General features: G+C 31.3%; 2 protein-coding genes across 2 annotated transcripts; both read left to right on the top strand.

Annotated features, from left to right (window-relative positions):
• Positions 1–6,790: 6,790 nt before the first annotated feature.
• LOC100810564 (universal stress protein A-like protein) lies at positions 6,791–8,129 on the top strand. Its single transcript, XM_006604675.4, has 4 exons — positions 6,791–7,047; positions 7,151–7,257; positions 7,393–7,511; positions 7,607–8,129. Exons 1-4 carry the CDS (start codon positions 6,882–6,884, stop codon positions 7,686–7,688), a joined length of 474 nt encoding a protein of 157 aa, XP_006604738.1. The 5' UTR covers positions 6,791–6,881; the 3' UTR covers positions 7,689–8,129.
• Positions 8,130–15,292: 7,163 nt separating this feature from the next.
• LOC100810032 (uncharacterized) lies at positions 15,293–16,205 on the top strand. The gene has a single exon (XM_003554497.5). The coding sequence runs from the start codon at positions 15,404–15,406 to the stop codon at positions 15,842–15,844; it is 441 nt and encodes a 146-aa protein (XP_003554545.1). The 5' UTR covers positions 15,293–15,403; the 3' UTR covers positions 15,845–16,205.
• Positions 16,206–17,389: the final 1,184 nt, after the last annotated feature.

Here is a 17,389-nt window from a genome sequence, read left to right as displayed (position 1 = left end):
CAGTAACTCGGTGAAAGGGTGAAAATGCCCTTCACCCTTTAATATAAAAACAGACAGTAACTCGTCCGTACGAGTCACTGTTCACCGACGTTTCCGCTTCTTCTTTCTTTTTTCAGCTTTCTCGTTCCTCTTCGGGTTGGCCGTTCTTCTTCTTCCTTCTTCTTCCCCGCAGTGAGTTCGTCCGGTGGTCGGTGTGTTTGTGTGGTGTTGTGTTGGTGTGTTCGTGCGGTGCTTCTTCTTCTTCTATGTTGGTTCTCCTTCGAGGTAAGTTATTTTGAGTTTTTCAATTTGTTCACTACTTGTTTGAATGATGGTTGTGTTCTGAGTATCATTGTTGTTGTTCATGGAGTTTTTCTTCTTCTTCATCGCGCTTGCATGCCTGCGTTCTATCTGTGAAAAACCCATACTGGTTGGCAAGGTTCATACGGATTATCAATCCGTATGAACCATACGGATCAACAATCTGTATGCCTCATACGAATTGTCAATCCATATGGATTTTCTTAAAAAAAATTGATTTTTATTACAAAAAAAAGTAGGAAAAATTTTAAATGAAAAATATTTATATGTTAATTATTTTATAAATTTTTTAGTATTGATTTTATTAGTTGGTGATTAATTTGTTGATTATTGATTTATGTATCATTAATTTTTTTGTTATTGATTTTATGAATGATTTATTTATTATTACATTTATGTAAGAAATGTTTATGTTAGTTAGTAGTAGGATTATATTACATTTTAGATTAGATTAAATTTTTAAAACAAACATTAGATTTGAGAAACAAAAATTAGATTAGAAAGATGAAAATGTTAGTACAAAAAAAATTACTAAAATATAATTTTAACATATTTAAAAATGTTAGTTAGTTTTTAAGAAAGATAATAACATATTTGAAATAATTTGGAAATTGTTAGGGGATGATTGAAAAATTACTTTAAAATGTTAATTAGTGAAAATGTTAGATATTTAAAAATGTTAGATATTGTTAGTCTTTTTTAGAGAATGTTTGAAAATAAAAAATAAAATGTTTACAAATGTTAGTTAGACAAAATAATAATTGAATACATATTTTTAAAAAATTTAGATTAGAAATATATATTTGTTAAGATTTATGAAACCAAAATTTGAATTGTAAAAGATTGTTAGTTTAAGAAATAAGTGAAAAACAAAAATAATATCTTAGTTATAAGTAACATTAGATTTTAGATTAGATATTAAAAAAAAGTTTGAAAATTTATTATTACTATTAAATCAGTGAAAATAAAGATTGAAAACCTATAATGTAAATTTTGTTAGTTTTTTTTAGAGAATGATTTTTGTCAAATATATTTCAAAATGTCACGCTATGCTCCGTCGTCATCACGGTTAACCACTGTCAACGAGGAACTGGAGATACTTCTTGCGACTCTGCCCAGTAAGAATATCTATCTTTCATATTGATACGTTTATTTACACATGTGACATATTTGTAGTTAGTTAGTTTTTGCAATTGCTAATTCTGTCAATATATGTCGAGTTACTAAATTAATAATTATGTCAATTGCTTGAATGTCAATTTTGTTATATCATGCTTGAATTTTAATTATGTCAGAATTAACAAATGAAGAGCACAAAGAATGGTGCGAAATGGCGAACATGATGCTGAAGGTCGCAGTGTGACCAGATACTATTTTAAACACCGTTCACGCCAAGGATCAAATCATCTTCATTTTGATTTAATTAACATATAATTATTTTGAGTAACTAACCAAACTTATTTTGTTATATCAAATGTATATTTACGGTGAAGTTAATATGTTATTTGCTGTCAAGTGGAAGGATGTACTTGATGGCGTATGACATTTCGTTGACAAGGATGGAAATTATCATAACGTTGTCTACAACAAAGATTTGGACAAACCAGTCATTATAGCAGCGTGGACAACACTAAGAGATTTTTATCACCTAGCCGGAGATCATCAAGTGTCTTTAACTCATTATGGTAAGAGTGTATTCTTTCTCACTATATTCAAAATCAGTGGCCTGCCCAAATCATTCCCAAGATGGCACTCATTATACCATCAAGTGTCAAATTTTCTGTCACTTTCAAGGTTTATCTCAATCCACAGAAAGTTAGCTAGAGCAGTCTCGTAAGCAACTTTCTAATTTAGTTGTTAGCAATTGTTGACATAACACTCTTCTTAATATCAAAACGTTCTAGGCATCATGTATTATTTTCTTAAAGACAAAGGCCGGACTCATTTGCATTTAGAGGACGTTACAGAATGTCGACTTGTGTTCAATCATTGCAGGAAGACACTTAAAATTGGAGTTGGATGAAAATATTTCTGTGAAATCTTGTCCTTGACAGCTGGCATGGAAATAGTCTTTGAATTCATTGATCTCACCGTTAACTATGTGTTTTTTTGGCCATGTTTATGAACATTTTTATGACTTGGAAAACTGAACATTTTAATTATTAGGAACATTATTATGACTTATGAATAATCTATTTATATAATAGTTGTTTTATAGTAATTGTTTTATCATGTGTTGATCATAAATTTGTTGCAATCATGTTCTTATATATAATAGTTGTTTTATCATGTCTAATATTATCCCATTGTTTTTGAATTAATTTGGTCATGTTTTTGAAATAATTTTTTTTTAATTAATCACTAAATTAAAATTTAAGCAATTTAATTTTAAAAAACTTTATATATATTTTTTAAATTAAATTGTTTTATCATTGCTAAATTTAAGCAATTACTAAATTAAAATTAATCACTAAATTTAAGTAATCTAATTTAAGCAACTATTGAATTAAAATTAATCACTAAAATATTTTTTGAATTAATTTGTTTTATCATTACTAAATTTTTGTTATTTATGGTTTTTTTATTACAAAATAAATATTTTTAAATCCGTATCCACAAAAAAAAAATTGTCCATATCTGTATGGTCATACAGATTACTGATCCGTAGGTACGTAAATTTTTTTTTTTGCACTCTCCTTTTCCGTTGATGAAAATCGATCAAAATTTACCGTATACTCCTCACAAACGCACGTACACCACTGGAGACCAAATACGCTTTCAAACCGCCCTTAACAGAAGCAACTTACACTAAGTGACAAAAATTTTGTGGAAAAAAAAAATGATGCTGCAGAAATGAAAAATTGAACCTGCTATTTATAACCGAAAATATCATAAGGGTATTTTCAGCATTTTGAAAAATTGTTGGGTGCCCCAAACAATTTCCTTCCCCCAATCAGCATTTGGGATTTTCTTCTTGCACCAGCCCAATTTCAAATACACCCAACAAATTTTATATAATTTTAACATTACCCTTTTCAGGTTTGGGGAGATGGCCATGAGCCATACTAAAACAATAATGAAAGAGGCCTGGACAATTGACGAGGTTGGGTTCAATGTTGGAGGCCTTTTAATAGATTGCTTCATTCCCCCTATTAGTTTGAGAACATCTTATTCAGTGAGCTTGCAAACTTCCTCGGGATGAAAGAGCAAAGAACTCACTAGTAGTACAGTACATTGGGTTTCCAAAGTTGTTGCATTGAAGAAATCACATAATTACAACATTGATAACATGATCTGGAAGATGGAAATCTAACGGACGGGGGTAGGATCGATTCAAGGCAATTGTTAATAGCAATCACTAGTTTTTTACTACTAACATTTAGATGTTAGATTAGGGGTTCAATTGGTTCTTTAAAAGTAAATAGGGACTGTCTCGGTATTTTTAATGAAATTTTGACACTGCTAAGTGTTGATCCTTAGTTAAGTTGTATAAAATAAAATTTAACTTTTATCAGCTGTAATTTTTTTTAAATATATGCAACAACTGATTGTGAATGAAAAAATGGACTACAACTTGTGTTCAAGTTATCATGTTGGTAATTAAGTCTCAATTAAGTTAGTCTTATTTTCTGATTTGTTACCTACAATTAGAATATCATGTGCAGTGAGATCTTCATCTCCACCTACATCTGTTGAACAATCAAGTGGTCTTCATCCAAAGACATATGCGGAGGTAGTAATTATATTACTTATTTAATTATTTCTTTTGCATCCCCTGCCTTGCCTTTTGCGTATGGATCATATAGAAATGCTAATCAATTATTATTTTCGGTTGTCTTAAAGGTCACTTTTATAGTAATCAAAATATAACGTTTAGGCGGGGATAGTTGAGAACTGGTTTAACTGGAGTATGATGTGAAAATTGGGAGGGATATAAGATTGGACTGGTGCAGGAAGAAGATCCCTCAGCATTTATCCGGGGGAAAAAGGACCTTGATTGGGTGTGCAGGAAGTAGGAACCAGCATAGGAAAACAACTTTTCTGTTATTGCTTCTGTTACGTTATCCTTTAGTTTATGACATTTAGCTCTTGTAATCAGCTACATATATCCTTGACTGTACCAAGGAAGAAATAAGAAAGAAAATAGTTATCTCTCCTTCTCTTACTTTGTTCTTGGAGGTTCTCCCGGGTCCTCTATTCCTCTCTTCGGTAGAGTAAATAATTGAAAAAATTATGTTCAATTGGGGACGAGGTAATATTCCCGCAGTCCCTACCCCAAAGTTCAATCTCAAATCTCAAACATTGATCAATTTTTCAGTCTTACCCTCTCAGTATCTCACCGTACCGCATCTTTTTTCTATAAGCTAACTAAAGAATTGAGTAATTAAAGAAAAGTGCTCCGGACTGTGCTCAGAAGCCCATCTCGTCAAAACAAGACCTCCTTGGTCCAAAAAGTACCAACAGGCTCAAATGACCCAATAGGTACTTGGATCGAAGTCTGCGTTGGTGTTCCTTTCTCTATTGTTTCCTACACTTTCATGTTGCTTCCTGCTCTTCTTATTTTCTTTTGGAATGTCCATCCGGAAATGCAAGTAAAATTACTCCCTTTTTACCTTCCGGAATAACCATTTCGAAAAGTTAAAAAGCATTTCAGAAAGAGCCCAATTGCTGTTTGCAGGTTTTCCTTGCTTTGTTCTCGTGTCAGCTCATCCCCTGTGATCCAGTCTTGGTTTGCTTTTTCTGTTCCGTTTTTTTTAGATTTCAAGTGTACTGTTGAACCACTCATTCTGGAATCTTCTGCGCCCAAGGGCCTTATCTTTATTGTATTGAATACAAAAATAAAAAGCCCTATAGTAAGAGAACACGCCTGATTTGGAATAAAATTATAGCATTTTACTCTAAAACTAGTCAAAATTCCATTATTACTCTAAAACATGTCATCAACTCAATCATGCTACTAAATCACTAGATGAATGGCCAAATTAGTAAATTGTTAGTTAAACTGCATTAAGACAATCATGACAGTAATGATAGAGACAGTTAAGGAGTTAAGATAATGAGGATGATAAATTTAATAATAATTTTTTTTAAAAGGTGACATGATAATTAATGATCATGATAGTGACAACGGTCATCCTGATTAATCTCATCCGCATGTTGTAATACAAACTATTATTATTATGTGGCTGTTGCCTTCACACCTTATGCTTCTCTACCCTTCGTTTTTTGTTCACATATTCTTGGCCCCGTCTTTGTACACATATTTATTGCTACTAGGTTTGCTCTCTTACCTTTCAATTTTCTACAATCTTAAAAAAGACATTTCTCTTTATAGTTTCGTTTTTGTTTTAAAAATATTATTTCTCTCAATAATTTATTAAAAGAAAATGTTTTACTCTCAAGGCCAGATAATCAAAACATATACATATTTTCAAATAGTTCTTAAGAAAGAAGAGAGCGATTTTAATGAAATTACAAGTTTGTAATTGTTCATAGTATTAAAAATATCCTAAAAGACATAAGGAGCTAGGGAGAGACTAACAATGTAAAATTTTTTGATAAAATTATTTAAAACTCCTTAATATAATTATAAAAACCTATAAGCAATTTTTTTTAAAATATATTTTGTGTGTAAAAATGTAATGATTCCATGGAAAGCGATTAATTCTTATAATTATGTTATAAAAAAAATTATTTAGTTATACAAACAGACTTCAGAGAAAAAAATAGCACAAATGATTGATGATTTTAAAATAGTTTTTCTCACATGAATCTTGTGAAATATTTTATTTAGTTATAGATATTAAGTAAAGAAATTATTAAAATTTGCTATAATAAGCAAGGTGTTATCCCCCTCAAAAAAAAAAAAAAGGTAAGGTGTTATCAAATTTTACAACTATTCAATAAAAAAATAGTTAGAAAATTTTCAGATAATTTTATAAAACAGAATTTTAATACAAGAACGTCGGGTGATGATTTCGCATTTGAAGTAGTTAGTAGTCCGTATCATTTGAGCGGCCACTGGTTGGAATCATAAATGTTATATGCATATTAACGTCATTATACCCAAAATGCAGAAAAGCTAATATGTTTTTTCATTAAAAAGTAAGATCGTACCGGAACGGGGTTTTAATTGTTTATTTGTTTAAAAAATGTGAAAAAACTATGCTTTAAATTCAATTCAAATTTCTTAAATTTAAATCTTATCAATAAAATATGTAATTAAGAAAATGCTACTAAAATGATAAACCACCTTAAGTTTCTCAAATTTAACTTGAATTTGAGTTCTGAATATAACTATATTAACTCTTTACAATAATTCTACCTATCTCAAATTTGATTATTTTTAATAATAAAAATATATATGATCTACACCAAAAGTTTGGTGACTTAAATTAATTATTTAGAAATGAGGTAAATATTTGCACCTTTATAAATAAATAAAAAGTTAATAAATCTCAAAAACCTCTATAAATCCACACGGCTAAATGAAAATCTGAATTACACCCGTTCGATCTCTATCTTTTTGAAGGCCAGAGCCATTGTTCCCATAGCAGGTTCCTTAATTAGGGGTGAGGAAAATGGAGAGAAAAGAGCGAAAGATAATGGTGGGTGTGGATGAGAGCGAGGAGAGCATGTTTGCACTGTCCTGGTGTATCACCAACCTTATTGCCGATACCCCCAACGTTAAACTAGTGCTCCTCTATGTCAAGCCACCTCCTCCTGTTCACTCCTTCAATGTTGCATGCATGTTTTGCTTTCTTCCCACTCCCCAATATATTTGTTAATCACATCTATTTAAGGCTTCTTTTCTTTCCACGTCTCACTAATTCCATGTCATGTGTTACAGGGTATTCCAGTCATGCTATCTTAGCTATGGAACAACACGGCAAGGATTTGGCTAATTCAGTAATGGAAAGAGCTGAAGCCATTTGCAAGGACTTCAAAACCACAAATGTATTATAATTTTATCCTTTTGTTACATAGTTGGAGATCATGTGGTCTAACTAATCTCTATGTGTCACGAGAAGATTGTTCAGACCATATAATAATTTATTGCTTCCTATACCCCTTGACAATGAGTTTGTGCAGATGAAAAAGGAGAGAGTAGTTGGGTGCGGAGATGCCAAGGATGTGATATGCAGTGCAGTTCAGAAACTTGAGGCTGATACCTTGGTCTTGGGAACTCATGGTTATGGATTTTTTAAGAGGTAGCTAACTAATAAACTTGTGGATCGCTTGCTGCAGGCACCCTTCATTTTTAATTTAAGTAATATATGATTGAAAATAACCTCCTTAATTGCAGGGCACTTATTGGAAGTGTAAGTGATTATTGTGCCAAGCATGCAGAGTGTACTGTTGTAGTCGTGAAGCAACCATGTCCATAAGATCAGGAATTCTCCTTTTCTTATTATCCTCTTCCACACAGGAAGCAGATAGCAGGACATATCATAACATTCTCGGGGGCGTTCACTCTTGTCCCTTACAAATTAGATAGCTTGTTTTTTCTATACATATATGTTAGAACAAATGAAAGTTTGAAAAAAAAAAGAAAGGAAAAAAAAAGAAAAAAAAAAACTTCAAGTCCTACATCGTTCAGGATAAACACTTGAATAGTGTTTCATTCCCTATATATAGAGAGCTTATTTCTTCTTTTTTTCTTTCCCCAGTTGAGAAGCATTTCCTCAACTTTTCTTTCTCCCTCCCATATTTCAGCCGATGCATTTCCGGCAAAGCTGAAAGAAAGAAAGAACAGAACAGAACTTTTACAGAATTAGTTGTAGCTACTATGTTGAGTTCTAGTGCAACATCTTTTTGGTGGAGCGAAATTTTGTTAACTGTTTGTTATGTGCTAAATAGAATCCCCAAATCAAAAAGCAAGACATCTCCCTATGAGATATTAAAGAAAAGACAACCAAATTTGTCTTATTTGAGAACTTGAGGATGTTTGGCCTGTGTAAGGATCCCAGATCCTAAGAGGGTTAAACTTGCAAGTAGAGCCTATGAATGTGTGTTCATTGGTTATGCTATTAATAGAAAAGCGTATAGGTTTTATGACCTAAACGCAAAAGTGATCATAGAGTCAAATGATGCTGATTTTTATGAAAATAAATTTCCTTTTAAATTAAGGGATAGTGGAGGTACTTCATCCAATTATCTTCCTGCTATTAGTAGTGAAAATCTTGCACAACCAGAACCAGATATAGAGCCTCGAAGAGGTAAGAGAGCAAGAATTGCTAAAGATTATGGGTCCGATTATATGGCTTATACATTAGAGGAGGATCCATCAAACCTCCAAGAAGCTTTGTCTTCTTTGGATGCTGACTTGTGGCAAGAAGCCATTAATGATGAGATGGATTCTTTAGAATCTAACAAGACATGACATTTAGTAGACTTGCCTCCTGGTTGCAAACCAATTGGTTGTAAATGGATCTTGAAAAAGAAACTAAAACCTGATGGTACTGTGGATAAATACAAGGCTCGCCTTGTAGCCAAGGGTTTTAGGCAAAGACAGAATGTGGATTTCTTCGACACCTTTTCACCAGTCACTAGAATAACATCTATTCGGGTGCTAATATCTCTTGCTGCTATTCATAGTCTAGTGATACACCAAATGGATGTTAAAACTGCTTTTTTAAATGGTGAATTGGAAGAGGAAATCTATATGGAACAACCTGAAGGGTTTGTGATTCATGGACAAGAAGATAAAGTCTGCAAATTAGATAAATCTTTGTATGGCCTAAAACAAGCACCTAAGCAGTGGCATGAAAAGTTTGATAACTTAATAGTCTCGAATGGGTTTAAGGTGAATGAAAGTGACAAATGCATTTACTACAAATCTGTAAATAATATTTGCACTATCATATGTGTATATGTCGATGACCTTCTCATATTTGGTTCAAATATTCATGTAGTGAACAATGTGAAATCATTGTTGTGTAACAACTTTGATATGAAAGACCTCGGAGAAGCAAGTGTAATCCTTGGTATTAAGATTACTAGGTCAAAAGAGGGAATTTATCTGGATTAATCTCACTACATTGAGAAGATCTTAAAGAAATATGACTACTTTGACTGTAAACCTGCTAGTACACCATATGATCCAAGTGTAAAACTGTTTAAGAACACTAGTGAAGGTATACGACAAACTGAGTATGCAATTATCATTGGCAGCCTTAGGTATGCCACTGATTGTACTAGACCCGACATAGCCTATGTTGTGGGATTATTATGCAGGTTTACCAGTAGACCTAGTATGGAGCACTGGCACGCTATTGAAAGGGTAATGAGGTACCTTAAAAGAACCATAAATCTTGGATTACATTATAAAAGGTTTCCCGCTGTACTTGAAGGATACATCGATGCAGATTGGAACACTCTTTCAGATGATTCCAAAGCAACCAGCGGCTATATATTTAGCATAGTTGGTGGGGCTGTTTCTAGGAAGTCAAAGAAACAGACTATCTTAGCTCAGTCCACTATGGAATCTGAGATGATAGCACTAGCAACTGCTAGTGAGGAAGCAAGTTGGCTAAGAAGCTTACTTGCAGAGATTCCTTTATGGGAAAGACCGATACCAGCTGTGTTGATCCATTGTGATAGTACCGCGGCTATTGAAAAAATTAAGAACCGTTATTACAATGGTAAGAAACGACAGATACGTTGTAAGCACAACACTGTTAGAGAATTACCCTCAACAAGAGCTGTTAGAGTGGATCACGTACACACTGATGATAATTTAGCAGATCCTTTGACGAAAGGATTAGTTAGAGAGAAAGTCCATAACACTTCTAAAAGAATGGGACTATTGCCCTTACTACGATGATCATTCATGATGGTAACCCGACCTATATGACTGGAGATCCCAAGAACTAGGTTCAATGGGTAATAACAAGTTATGAAGTGATATGAGATGAACATGTTGTTATAAGTGAAGGCAGCATGATTCCTGAAGTAACAAGAGGATGAGTTATGGAAAAAATTCATAATTCTTGATGAGATCTATGCTCTACATTGAGTGGAGTACCTAGGCTACAGGAGTACTCTTGATAGACTCACCTATGTGAATGTTGAAGTGGGGGCCGCTTCATATGAAATTTTGGGCAAAAATTTCTAGAGCGTTCACTATACCGAGATAGATGTGCATGGTCTTTAACGCACGGGCTTTATAGAATACACCTATGAAAAGGTTGTGTGTGGTTTGATGTCGGAGATAGAGTTCAAGACTTCGAGTCACTCTAATAAAATCTGAATCTTACTCACTATGCAAAGGTTCAAGTTGTATGACACCTTTGTTTATGCACAATTTTATGAAATCCTCGAAAATCTTCTTTTCAAATTTCAAGTGGGGGATTGTTAGAACAAATGAAAGTTTGAAAAAAAAAAAGGAAAAAAAAAAGCTTCAAGTCCCACATCGCTCAGGATAAACACTTGAATAGTGTTTCCCTCCCTATATATAGAGAGTTCATTTCTTCTTTTTTCCTTGTCCCAGTTGAAAAGTATCTCCTCAACTTTTCTTTCTCCCTCCCATATTTCAGCCGATGCATTTCCGGCAAACTTCCCCAGTTGAGAGTGACTTTGTAAATCATATTTTTCGGTTGTCTTTAATAGTGACTTTGTAAGTCATATTTTTCGGTTGCCTTTAAGAGTGACTTTGTAAGTCATATTTTTCGGTTGGTTTTAAGAGTGACTTTTAAAGTCACATTTCTCGATTTCCTTTTAGAGTGACTTTTTCAAGTCATACAAGAGGGTGTAATTCTAGAAAAGTTTCCCTCAGTGCAGTGAGAATCTTATACAATGATCTGGGCTGTTTTATCCTGGGAACATCGTGGTTGATAGTTTGCTTGCACAATTTTTGACAGTGCCACGAAACGTCTTAAAGAAAGCGACATTGTCCATGACTCAGCCAGTAATTTTTTCGGTCTGCCATAAACTATTGTTACAACAATATATGTAAAAGAAGAAAATATGTTGGAATTGAGTCCTTTAAATGGAAATTGTTTGTTTCATTTACAGCTATGAAATACTCTTTGATTTATATTCGCAAGATATCCACATTTCTGGGAGGAAAACATTTATTCGAGAGAAAAACTTAAAATATATTTTTCATATTTTTTTTATGTTTCATTTTAGTACTTCTTATTAGTCTTATTCCGTAAAATTAACGTGACACATAGAGTGTATGTCTTTAATGTAGATTCACTAGTAACTGCACAGTATGGTGAAAAGGGATACACTATCAACTACTACCGTATTACTAACTGGCATATATGTATCTTTCAGCATGCTTTATCAGATTAGACAATAAATATTTAATAATCACGATTAACTATTAGTTCAATTATAAGATGCCTCTATATGGCTTCCTAAAGAGACAATGCTAGCAGTTTTATACGACTTTTTATATGGGATCCTCAAATGCCTCGTGTGTCCCGATTCACACCAAATCAGGCTTCAATTCCCTTAATATATGTGTGTACAAGATTCGAACTGCTATTTTGGGTGTCTGAAAGAGTCATTAACAGTTTGGAAACTGGTAGGATCAGAATGATAGAAAACACAATAATCTATACTGCAGCGTAACCTTTTAACATAAAAATTTACCATTCATTGTGTTAACGGAGAAGATAAGGTCAAAGGAAAATATCCATTAGCTAGAAGAACAAGAGGATGTAGAAGATCAGGTAAAGGAATTGTCGACAAATATGAAAAAGTTAAGAAGAAAATGAAGTTTTCTTAATCATAAAATTAGCAAATTAAGCGCTTAAAAACCAATTCCGTATAAAATAAAGAAGCCTTATCTTCATGTAATCAAGCGCACGAGTCAAAAGAAGAAGAAGAATTTTATTCGAGCTGTATATAATGCCATGACCATCGCATAACAGGGGAACATAGCTAACAAAAACTCAAGAAATTGAATTCCTCACTAGAAGAGCATTGCAACTTAACATTACGTTTATTACTCCTAGGTAGAGGCTCCCCATTAAGGCCATTCACGTTGTTAGGCTTCCATTCTACCCCAATTTTGTAACAAATATTAAATATAAAAGCCGTCTACAAAAAGTTACGATAAAATACTTATATTGTCACTTATTTAAAAATATCGCATCTTTTATTTTTAGCTAGTGTAGCGGTTAGGAGTGTTACAACGAGTCAAGTTTCATGGACTAACTCGATTAGTCTAATGCCCAACCTCGAGTTTTATTAGTTCGAATCAGGCTAATCGGTGATAGACTAAACTAGCCCGTTGTCTCAAATTATGTCTTATAATTGATAAATTCACAAATGATAATATTATATGTCGTTAATATCTAAGCTAATATTTTACGTATATGTACTTTTGATTTTAATTTCTAATACTATTCATTGCTATGTATATAATTAAATGCACTATGTTTAATTTTATTATTGCATATTATATTTTATAATTTTATTTTAATTTATAGTGATTAAAAAGTATTTCATTAACTTGTTATATAAAAATTAGTTTATTTTCATCATTTATATAGTTTTTCTTTAAATGAGTAAACCATGAACTAGTCTAATTGCCCTATGTCCCACCAAGAGCTAGAATGGACTAACTAAATTCCATGCTTGGCTCAACCTAACCAAAAAATACAGACAAATATTAGTAATATTTTCTTAACTTAAACGTTTTAGTCTTTCTATCAATAATTGGTATTATTGTGTCAATTTTAACTCACGTGTCATCTCTTATTATTTGTCACATGTCATAAAATTAATTAAATTAGTGTAAAAAAATGATAAAATATCTTTAATTTAGTGTAACAAAAAACCTTTAAGGAAACAAAATAAAACCTTATAATACAAGAGACCAAACTGAAACCTAAACGTAAATGAGACCAAAATTTTAATTTAGTTAATAATAAATAACATCCAACCAAATAAAACATAATATGACTGTGTTCAAGATAATATTTTAAGGGTTGGATGTGTCAAGCCCATTGAATTGGGCCAAATTAACATATTTTTGTATGTTAAATTTGAAGACCCCGATTTAACCTTATTTATAAAGAGGACTAGCCTATTGGACTAGATTCATTTTACCACTTCTATATCGAGGGTTAAAAAACATATACTTAAAGTTTCTTATATTTTTTATTGCCCTTTTCTTTTGTATTGTCTCATTTATCATATTTTTATGTTTTATGTTTTTTTCCGCTCATGCCCCACAAAATAGGATGTAATTTTCTCTTTCTCATTTCTTTAAAATTCAAGAATATGAGAAATAGAAAATTGATTCCTCCAAGCCCAGCCGGTGGCTTTTTTTTACCAAAAGAAGGTAAATTTTTACATTTTTTTATTAGGTGTATGTTTTAAAAAATTACCAAAAAAAAAATAAGTAGTAACAGACGTTATGACTTTTTAGAAGTCATAAATTGTTACGATTTTCTATTTTTTTTAACTGAAATTAAAATTATTTACAATTTCAGTTAATATTTTGTAGGGATTTTTTTTTATGACTTTATAGTTGAATGTTTTATGATTTTGAAGTAGTAAAATAGTTTTTATTCAATGTTTAAGGTATTATTTTTTCCAATTTATAATTTTTTGTTTTATTTTTATTTTTGAAAAAAAATTAACAAAATTATTTAAATGTATAATATTAACTTGACTTATTATTAGTATATTTTTATGATTTTATTTGATATGTTATTAATTTATTTTAACATTTTATTATTTAAAACATGTTATATATTTTAATATTATTTTATTTAAATGTTTTTATTTATTTAAAATTTAGATAATCTATTAATTAAAATACATAATAAAATTAAAAGAAGATATTAAAAATTTGAAATAATTTAATTTAAAAATTGATTATATTTAAATAAAAATTAGATATTTTATTAATAGATTATCTAAATTTTAAATAATAAAAAAAATATTAAAAATATATAACATATTTTAAATAATAAAATATTAAAATAAATTAATAACATATCAAATAAAATCATAAAAAATATATTAATAATAAGTTAAGTTAATATTATTTATTATACATTTAAATAATTTTTTAAAAATTTAAAAAAACATTAAAAAAATTAGAAAGTTGAAAAAAATTAACTTAAACACAAAAAAATAGATTTACAATTTCAAAATGTCAACCATAAAAAAGAAAGACTTTATGACTTTACATCATAAAACCAAAAAACAAAAAACAAAATTTACAACTTCAAAGTTGTAAAAAAAAAATTAACTAAAATATAATAAATAATTTTATAACGACTTCAATTAAAAAATAAGAAATTATAATAAATATTACGACATCTAATAACATCTATTACAACTTACTTTAGTAATTTTCTAAAAAAAAACTCGTCATTACGTAAAAATTTGTCTCTTTTGGATAATAAAAAAGTCCCCAACTCGCAGGCAGATACAGCAAACGCCAATCCAGTGTTACTGTAAAGCACACTGACCAAATCAAAAAGCTTGGTGATACTGAATTCTGGCAGCCACAATTCGGTATTTTCGTTGAAAATTGGAATCTGACTCACATTGTGCAGTTGAATGCAGGAAAGGTCCCACGCCAGCACTTCACAGTTCACACTAACTGACAAACTCAATAACTACTTATTCGTTAGGGTTATAAATGAATAACTATAATATTCATTCATTTCTATAATATTTTTATGTTTTTTCTGTCATATTATATAATTCATTACATCTCTTATTAATCTCACATTTTCCCCCTCTCTCACAAAGTTTATAGTACTTGATGAGAGTATACAATTATTCAGAGTTATAAAAGCAAGATAGTATACCTCTGTTATTGAACTGGAAAGATTTTAAAAAGAAAAAAAAAAGGAGAAAAGTAAAGAGTCAGCAAGAGAAAAAAAGAAGAAAGATCCGCGTTCTTGACACTACTTCTCCACATTACTCCCACAACCACACCTTTACAGTCAAATCTCAATTAATAAATTTCCACTCCCCTAAAAACCTATATATATATATACACACACTCACATTCAAGTTCAACAAATCACTCTTCACTCCCATCTTCCAGAACACAACACAAAACAAAGCATCTTCAATAATTCATCGCCTCTATTATTAAGTATAGTAAACACGCTAGTCTATGGGGAACGCTAATTCTTGTTCTTGTATTTGTATCCCTAATGGTGCTATTTTGAAAAAGATAAGAAAAGGAACGAAAACAGCGATGCTGTTGGACAGTGATGAGAACCCTCGGGAGATCAAGCTACCCGCAACATCGGGGGAGCTCATGATCCAAGAATTCGGCCATGTCATCACTCCGGTCGACGAACTCCGTAGAACGGGACGGGTTTCGGCTTTATTGGCCGACGAGGAACTTGTAGCCGGTAAGGTTTACCTGCTACTGCCGGTGAATAGGGTCAATTCGAAGGCTTCAGAGTTTGAGATGGCTCTTGCGGAAAAACAGAGTGGCCACACAAAGAGGACGAGGGGTAATAATATGGCGAAGGTTTCACCCTCTGTGTGTCCGAGGTTTGGGAACCAAGTACGATGGAATCCCGTTTTGGATCCTATCTTTGAATAATAGAATCGCCCTCATCTCTCAACCAATTTGTCTTCCTCCTGCACTTCACACTTGACACTATTGTGTGTTCATTTTTTATTAACTTTCAATTAAGGCTTTTTCTACACTAACATGGAAAGATGGATGGATCAAATTCATTTAGAATTTAGATGTCGACCAATATTTGTTAAACTCCTGGTTTATTCTCATGGATTTCGATTTTGTTCTTGCCAACTATATATAGTTTGTTTCTTCTCACTTCCCAGCACCTTGTAGTTTGTACATCACTTTTCTTCTCTTTGGTTTCCTCCCTAGTAGGTCCAAGTTCATATTTAAAATGTGGAGCGATGCTAATAATACATTTTATGATTGGTTAAATTTATTAAATTGTAGCATGTTAATTTCGTTTCTTATTGATTGAATTCTACTAGCAATTTCCTTATTTTTAAAAGAGTAATGTTATTTAGTATATGAAACATTTGTTACGAATGAGAGCACGACTAGTGGGAAATAACATATCATACAAGATAAGTCCTTAATGTAAAAATTGTTATTTTTACATTAATCTGCATCCTTTTTTCACGTTCTCAACCAATGACATTCATCCGTGCTATTTTTACGAAAATTTGTTCGTACCAAAAAATATTTTCCTTTTAAAAATATTTTAACTAGCATCTGGGATGAGACTGTGCATCAAACACTGTTGCTAAAACTTCACTTTATAAAATGTTTAGGCCGGAATATTGGGGCTTTTGATATTTACACCCCTCTTAATTATACCTTATTTTTCATTACAAAAATACCCTTTTATATAACAAACGTTCCAAAATATATAGCAAAGTACTCTAAATTTTAGCACTAAGACAAACGTCCCAAATATCTTTACATTGAAAAAAGAGCATGAAAAAAAAAGCATAAAGTAAACATTAAAGATAACAACAAATGGTGCACAAACTACATTGTCCATTGTTTCGTGTCCTGGTTTAAAATGGAAGAGTTTGCTACAGCATGTTTGAAAGAATTGTTTCATCTAAAAACTTGTTATCTCTTTATCTTCACTATAGTGTGATTGTAGCACAACCATAAATCACCATTATATTTGTGAAATTTTGCATGTATACATAAAACTATGAGGTTCTTTGAATAAAAAATAAATATAACTATATAAGGTTCTTCAATTTATCCATCAACAAGAAATAGTCGATGTAACAAATTGTTTTGTAGTTATTTTTTATCAAATTGTTAGAAAACATGGTTCCAAGGAGGCAATAGAGAAAAAAATATGATACTCAAAGTAAAAGTGAATTAGAATGGTAAAAGTTGAGTTTACAATGAGGACAAAGGGGTTATTATATACTCAACCATAATAATTAATTCCATATCTCTAATAGGCTCCCATAAACTATAAGTTGTTTACAATATTTTCTGCTTATAATAAACAATACAGGTATATATGAGTCTAAAGAAAATACAATAGAAAATATCGGAAATTCATTGACTAGAAATATATATCATGAACAAATTAAAGTTGAAACATATACAATTAGAACATCAAACCTTAACCAC

The sequence above is a fragment of the Glycine max genome, chromosome 19 (assembly GCF_000004515.6).
Source record: "Glycine max cultivar Williams 82 chromosome 19, Glycine_max_v4.0, whole genome shotgun sequence".
NCBI lineage: Eukaryota > Viridiplantae > Streptophyta > Magnoliopsida > Fabales > Fabaceae > Glycine > Glycine max.
The sequence above is the reverse complement of the archived record's forward strand: the minus strand, read 5'-3'. Positions and strand labels throughout refer to the sequence as shown.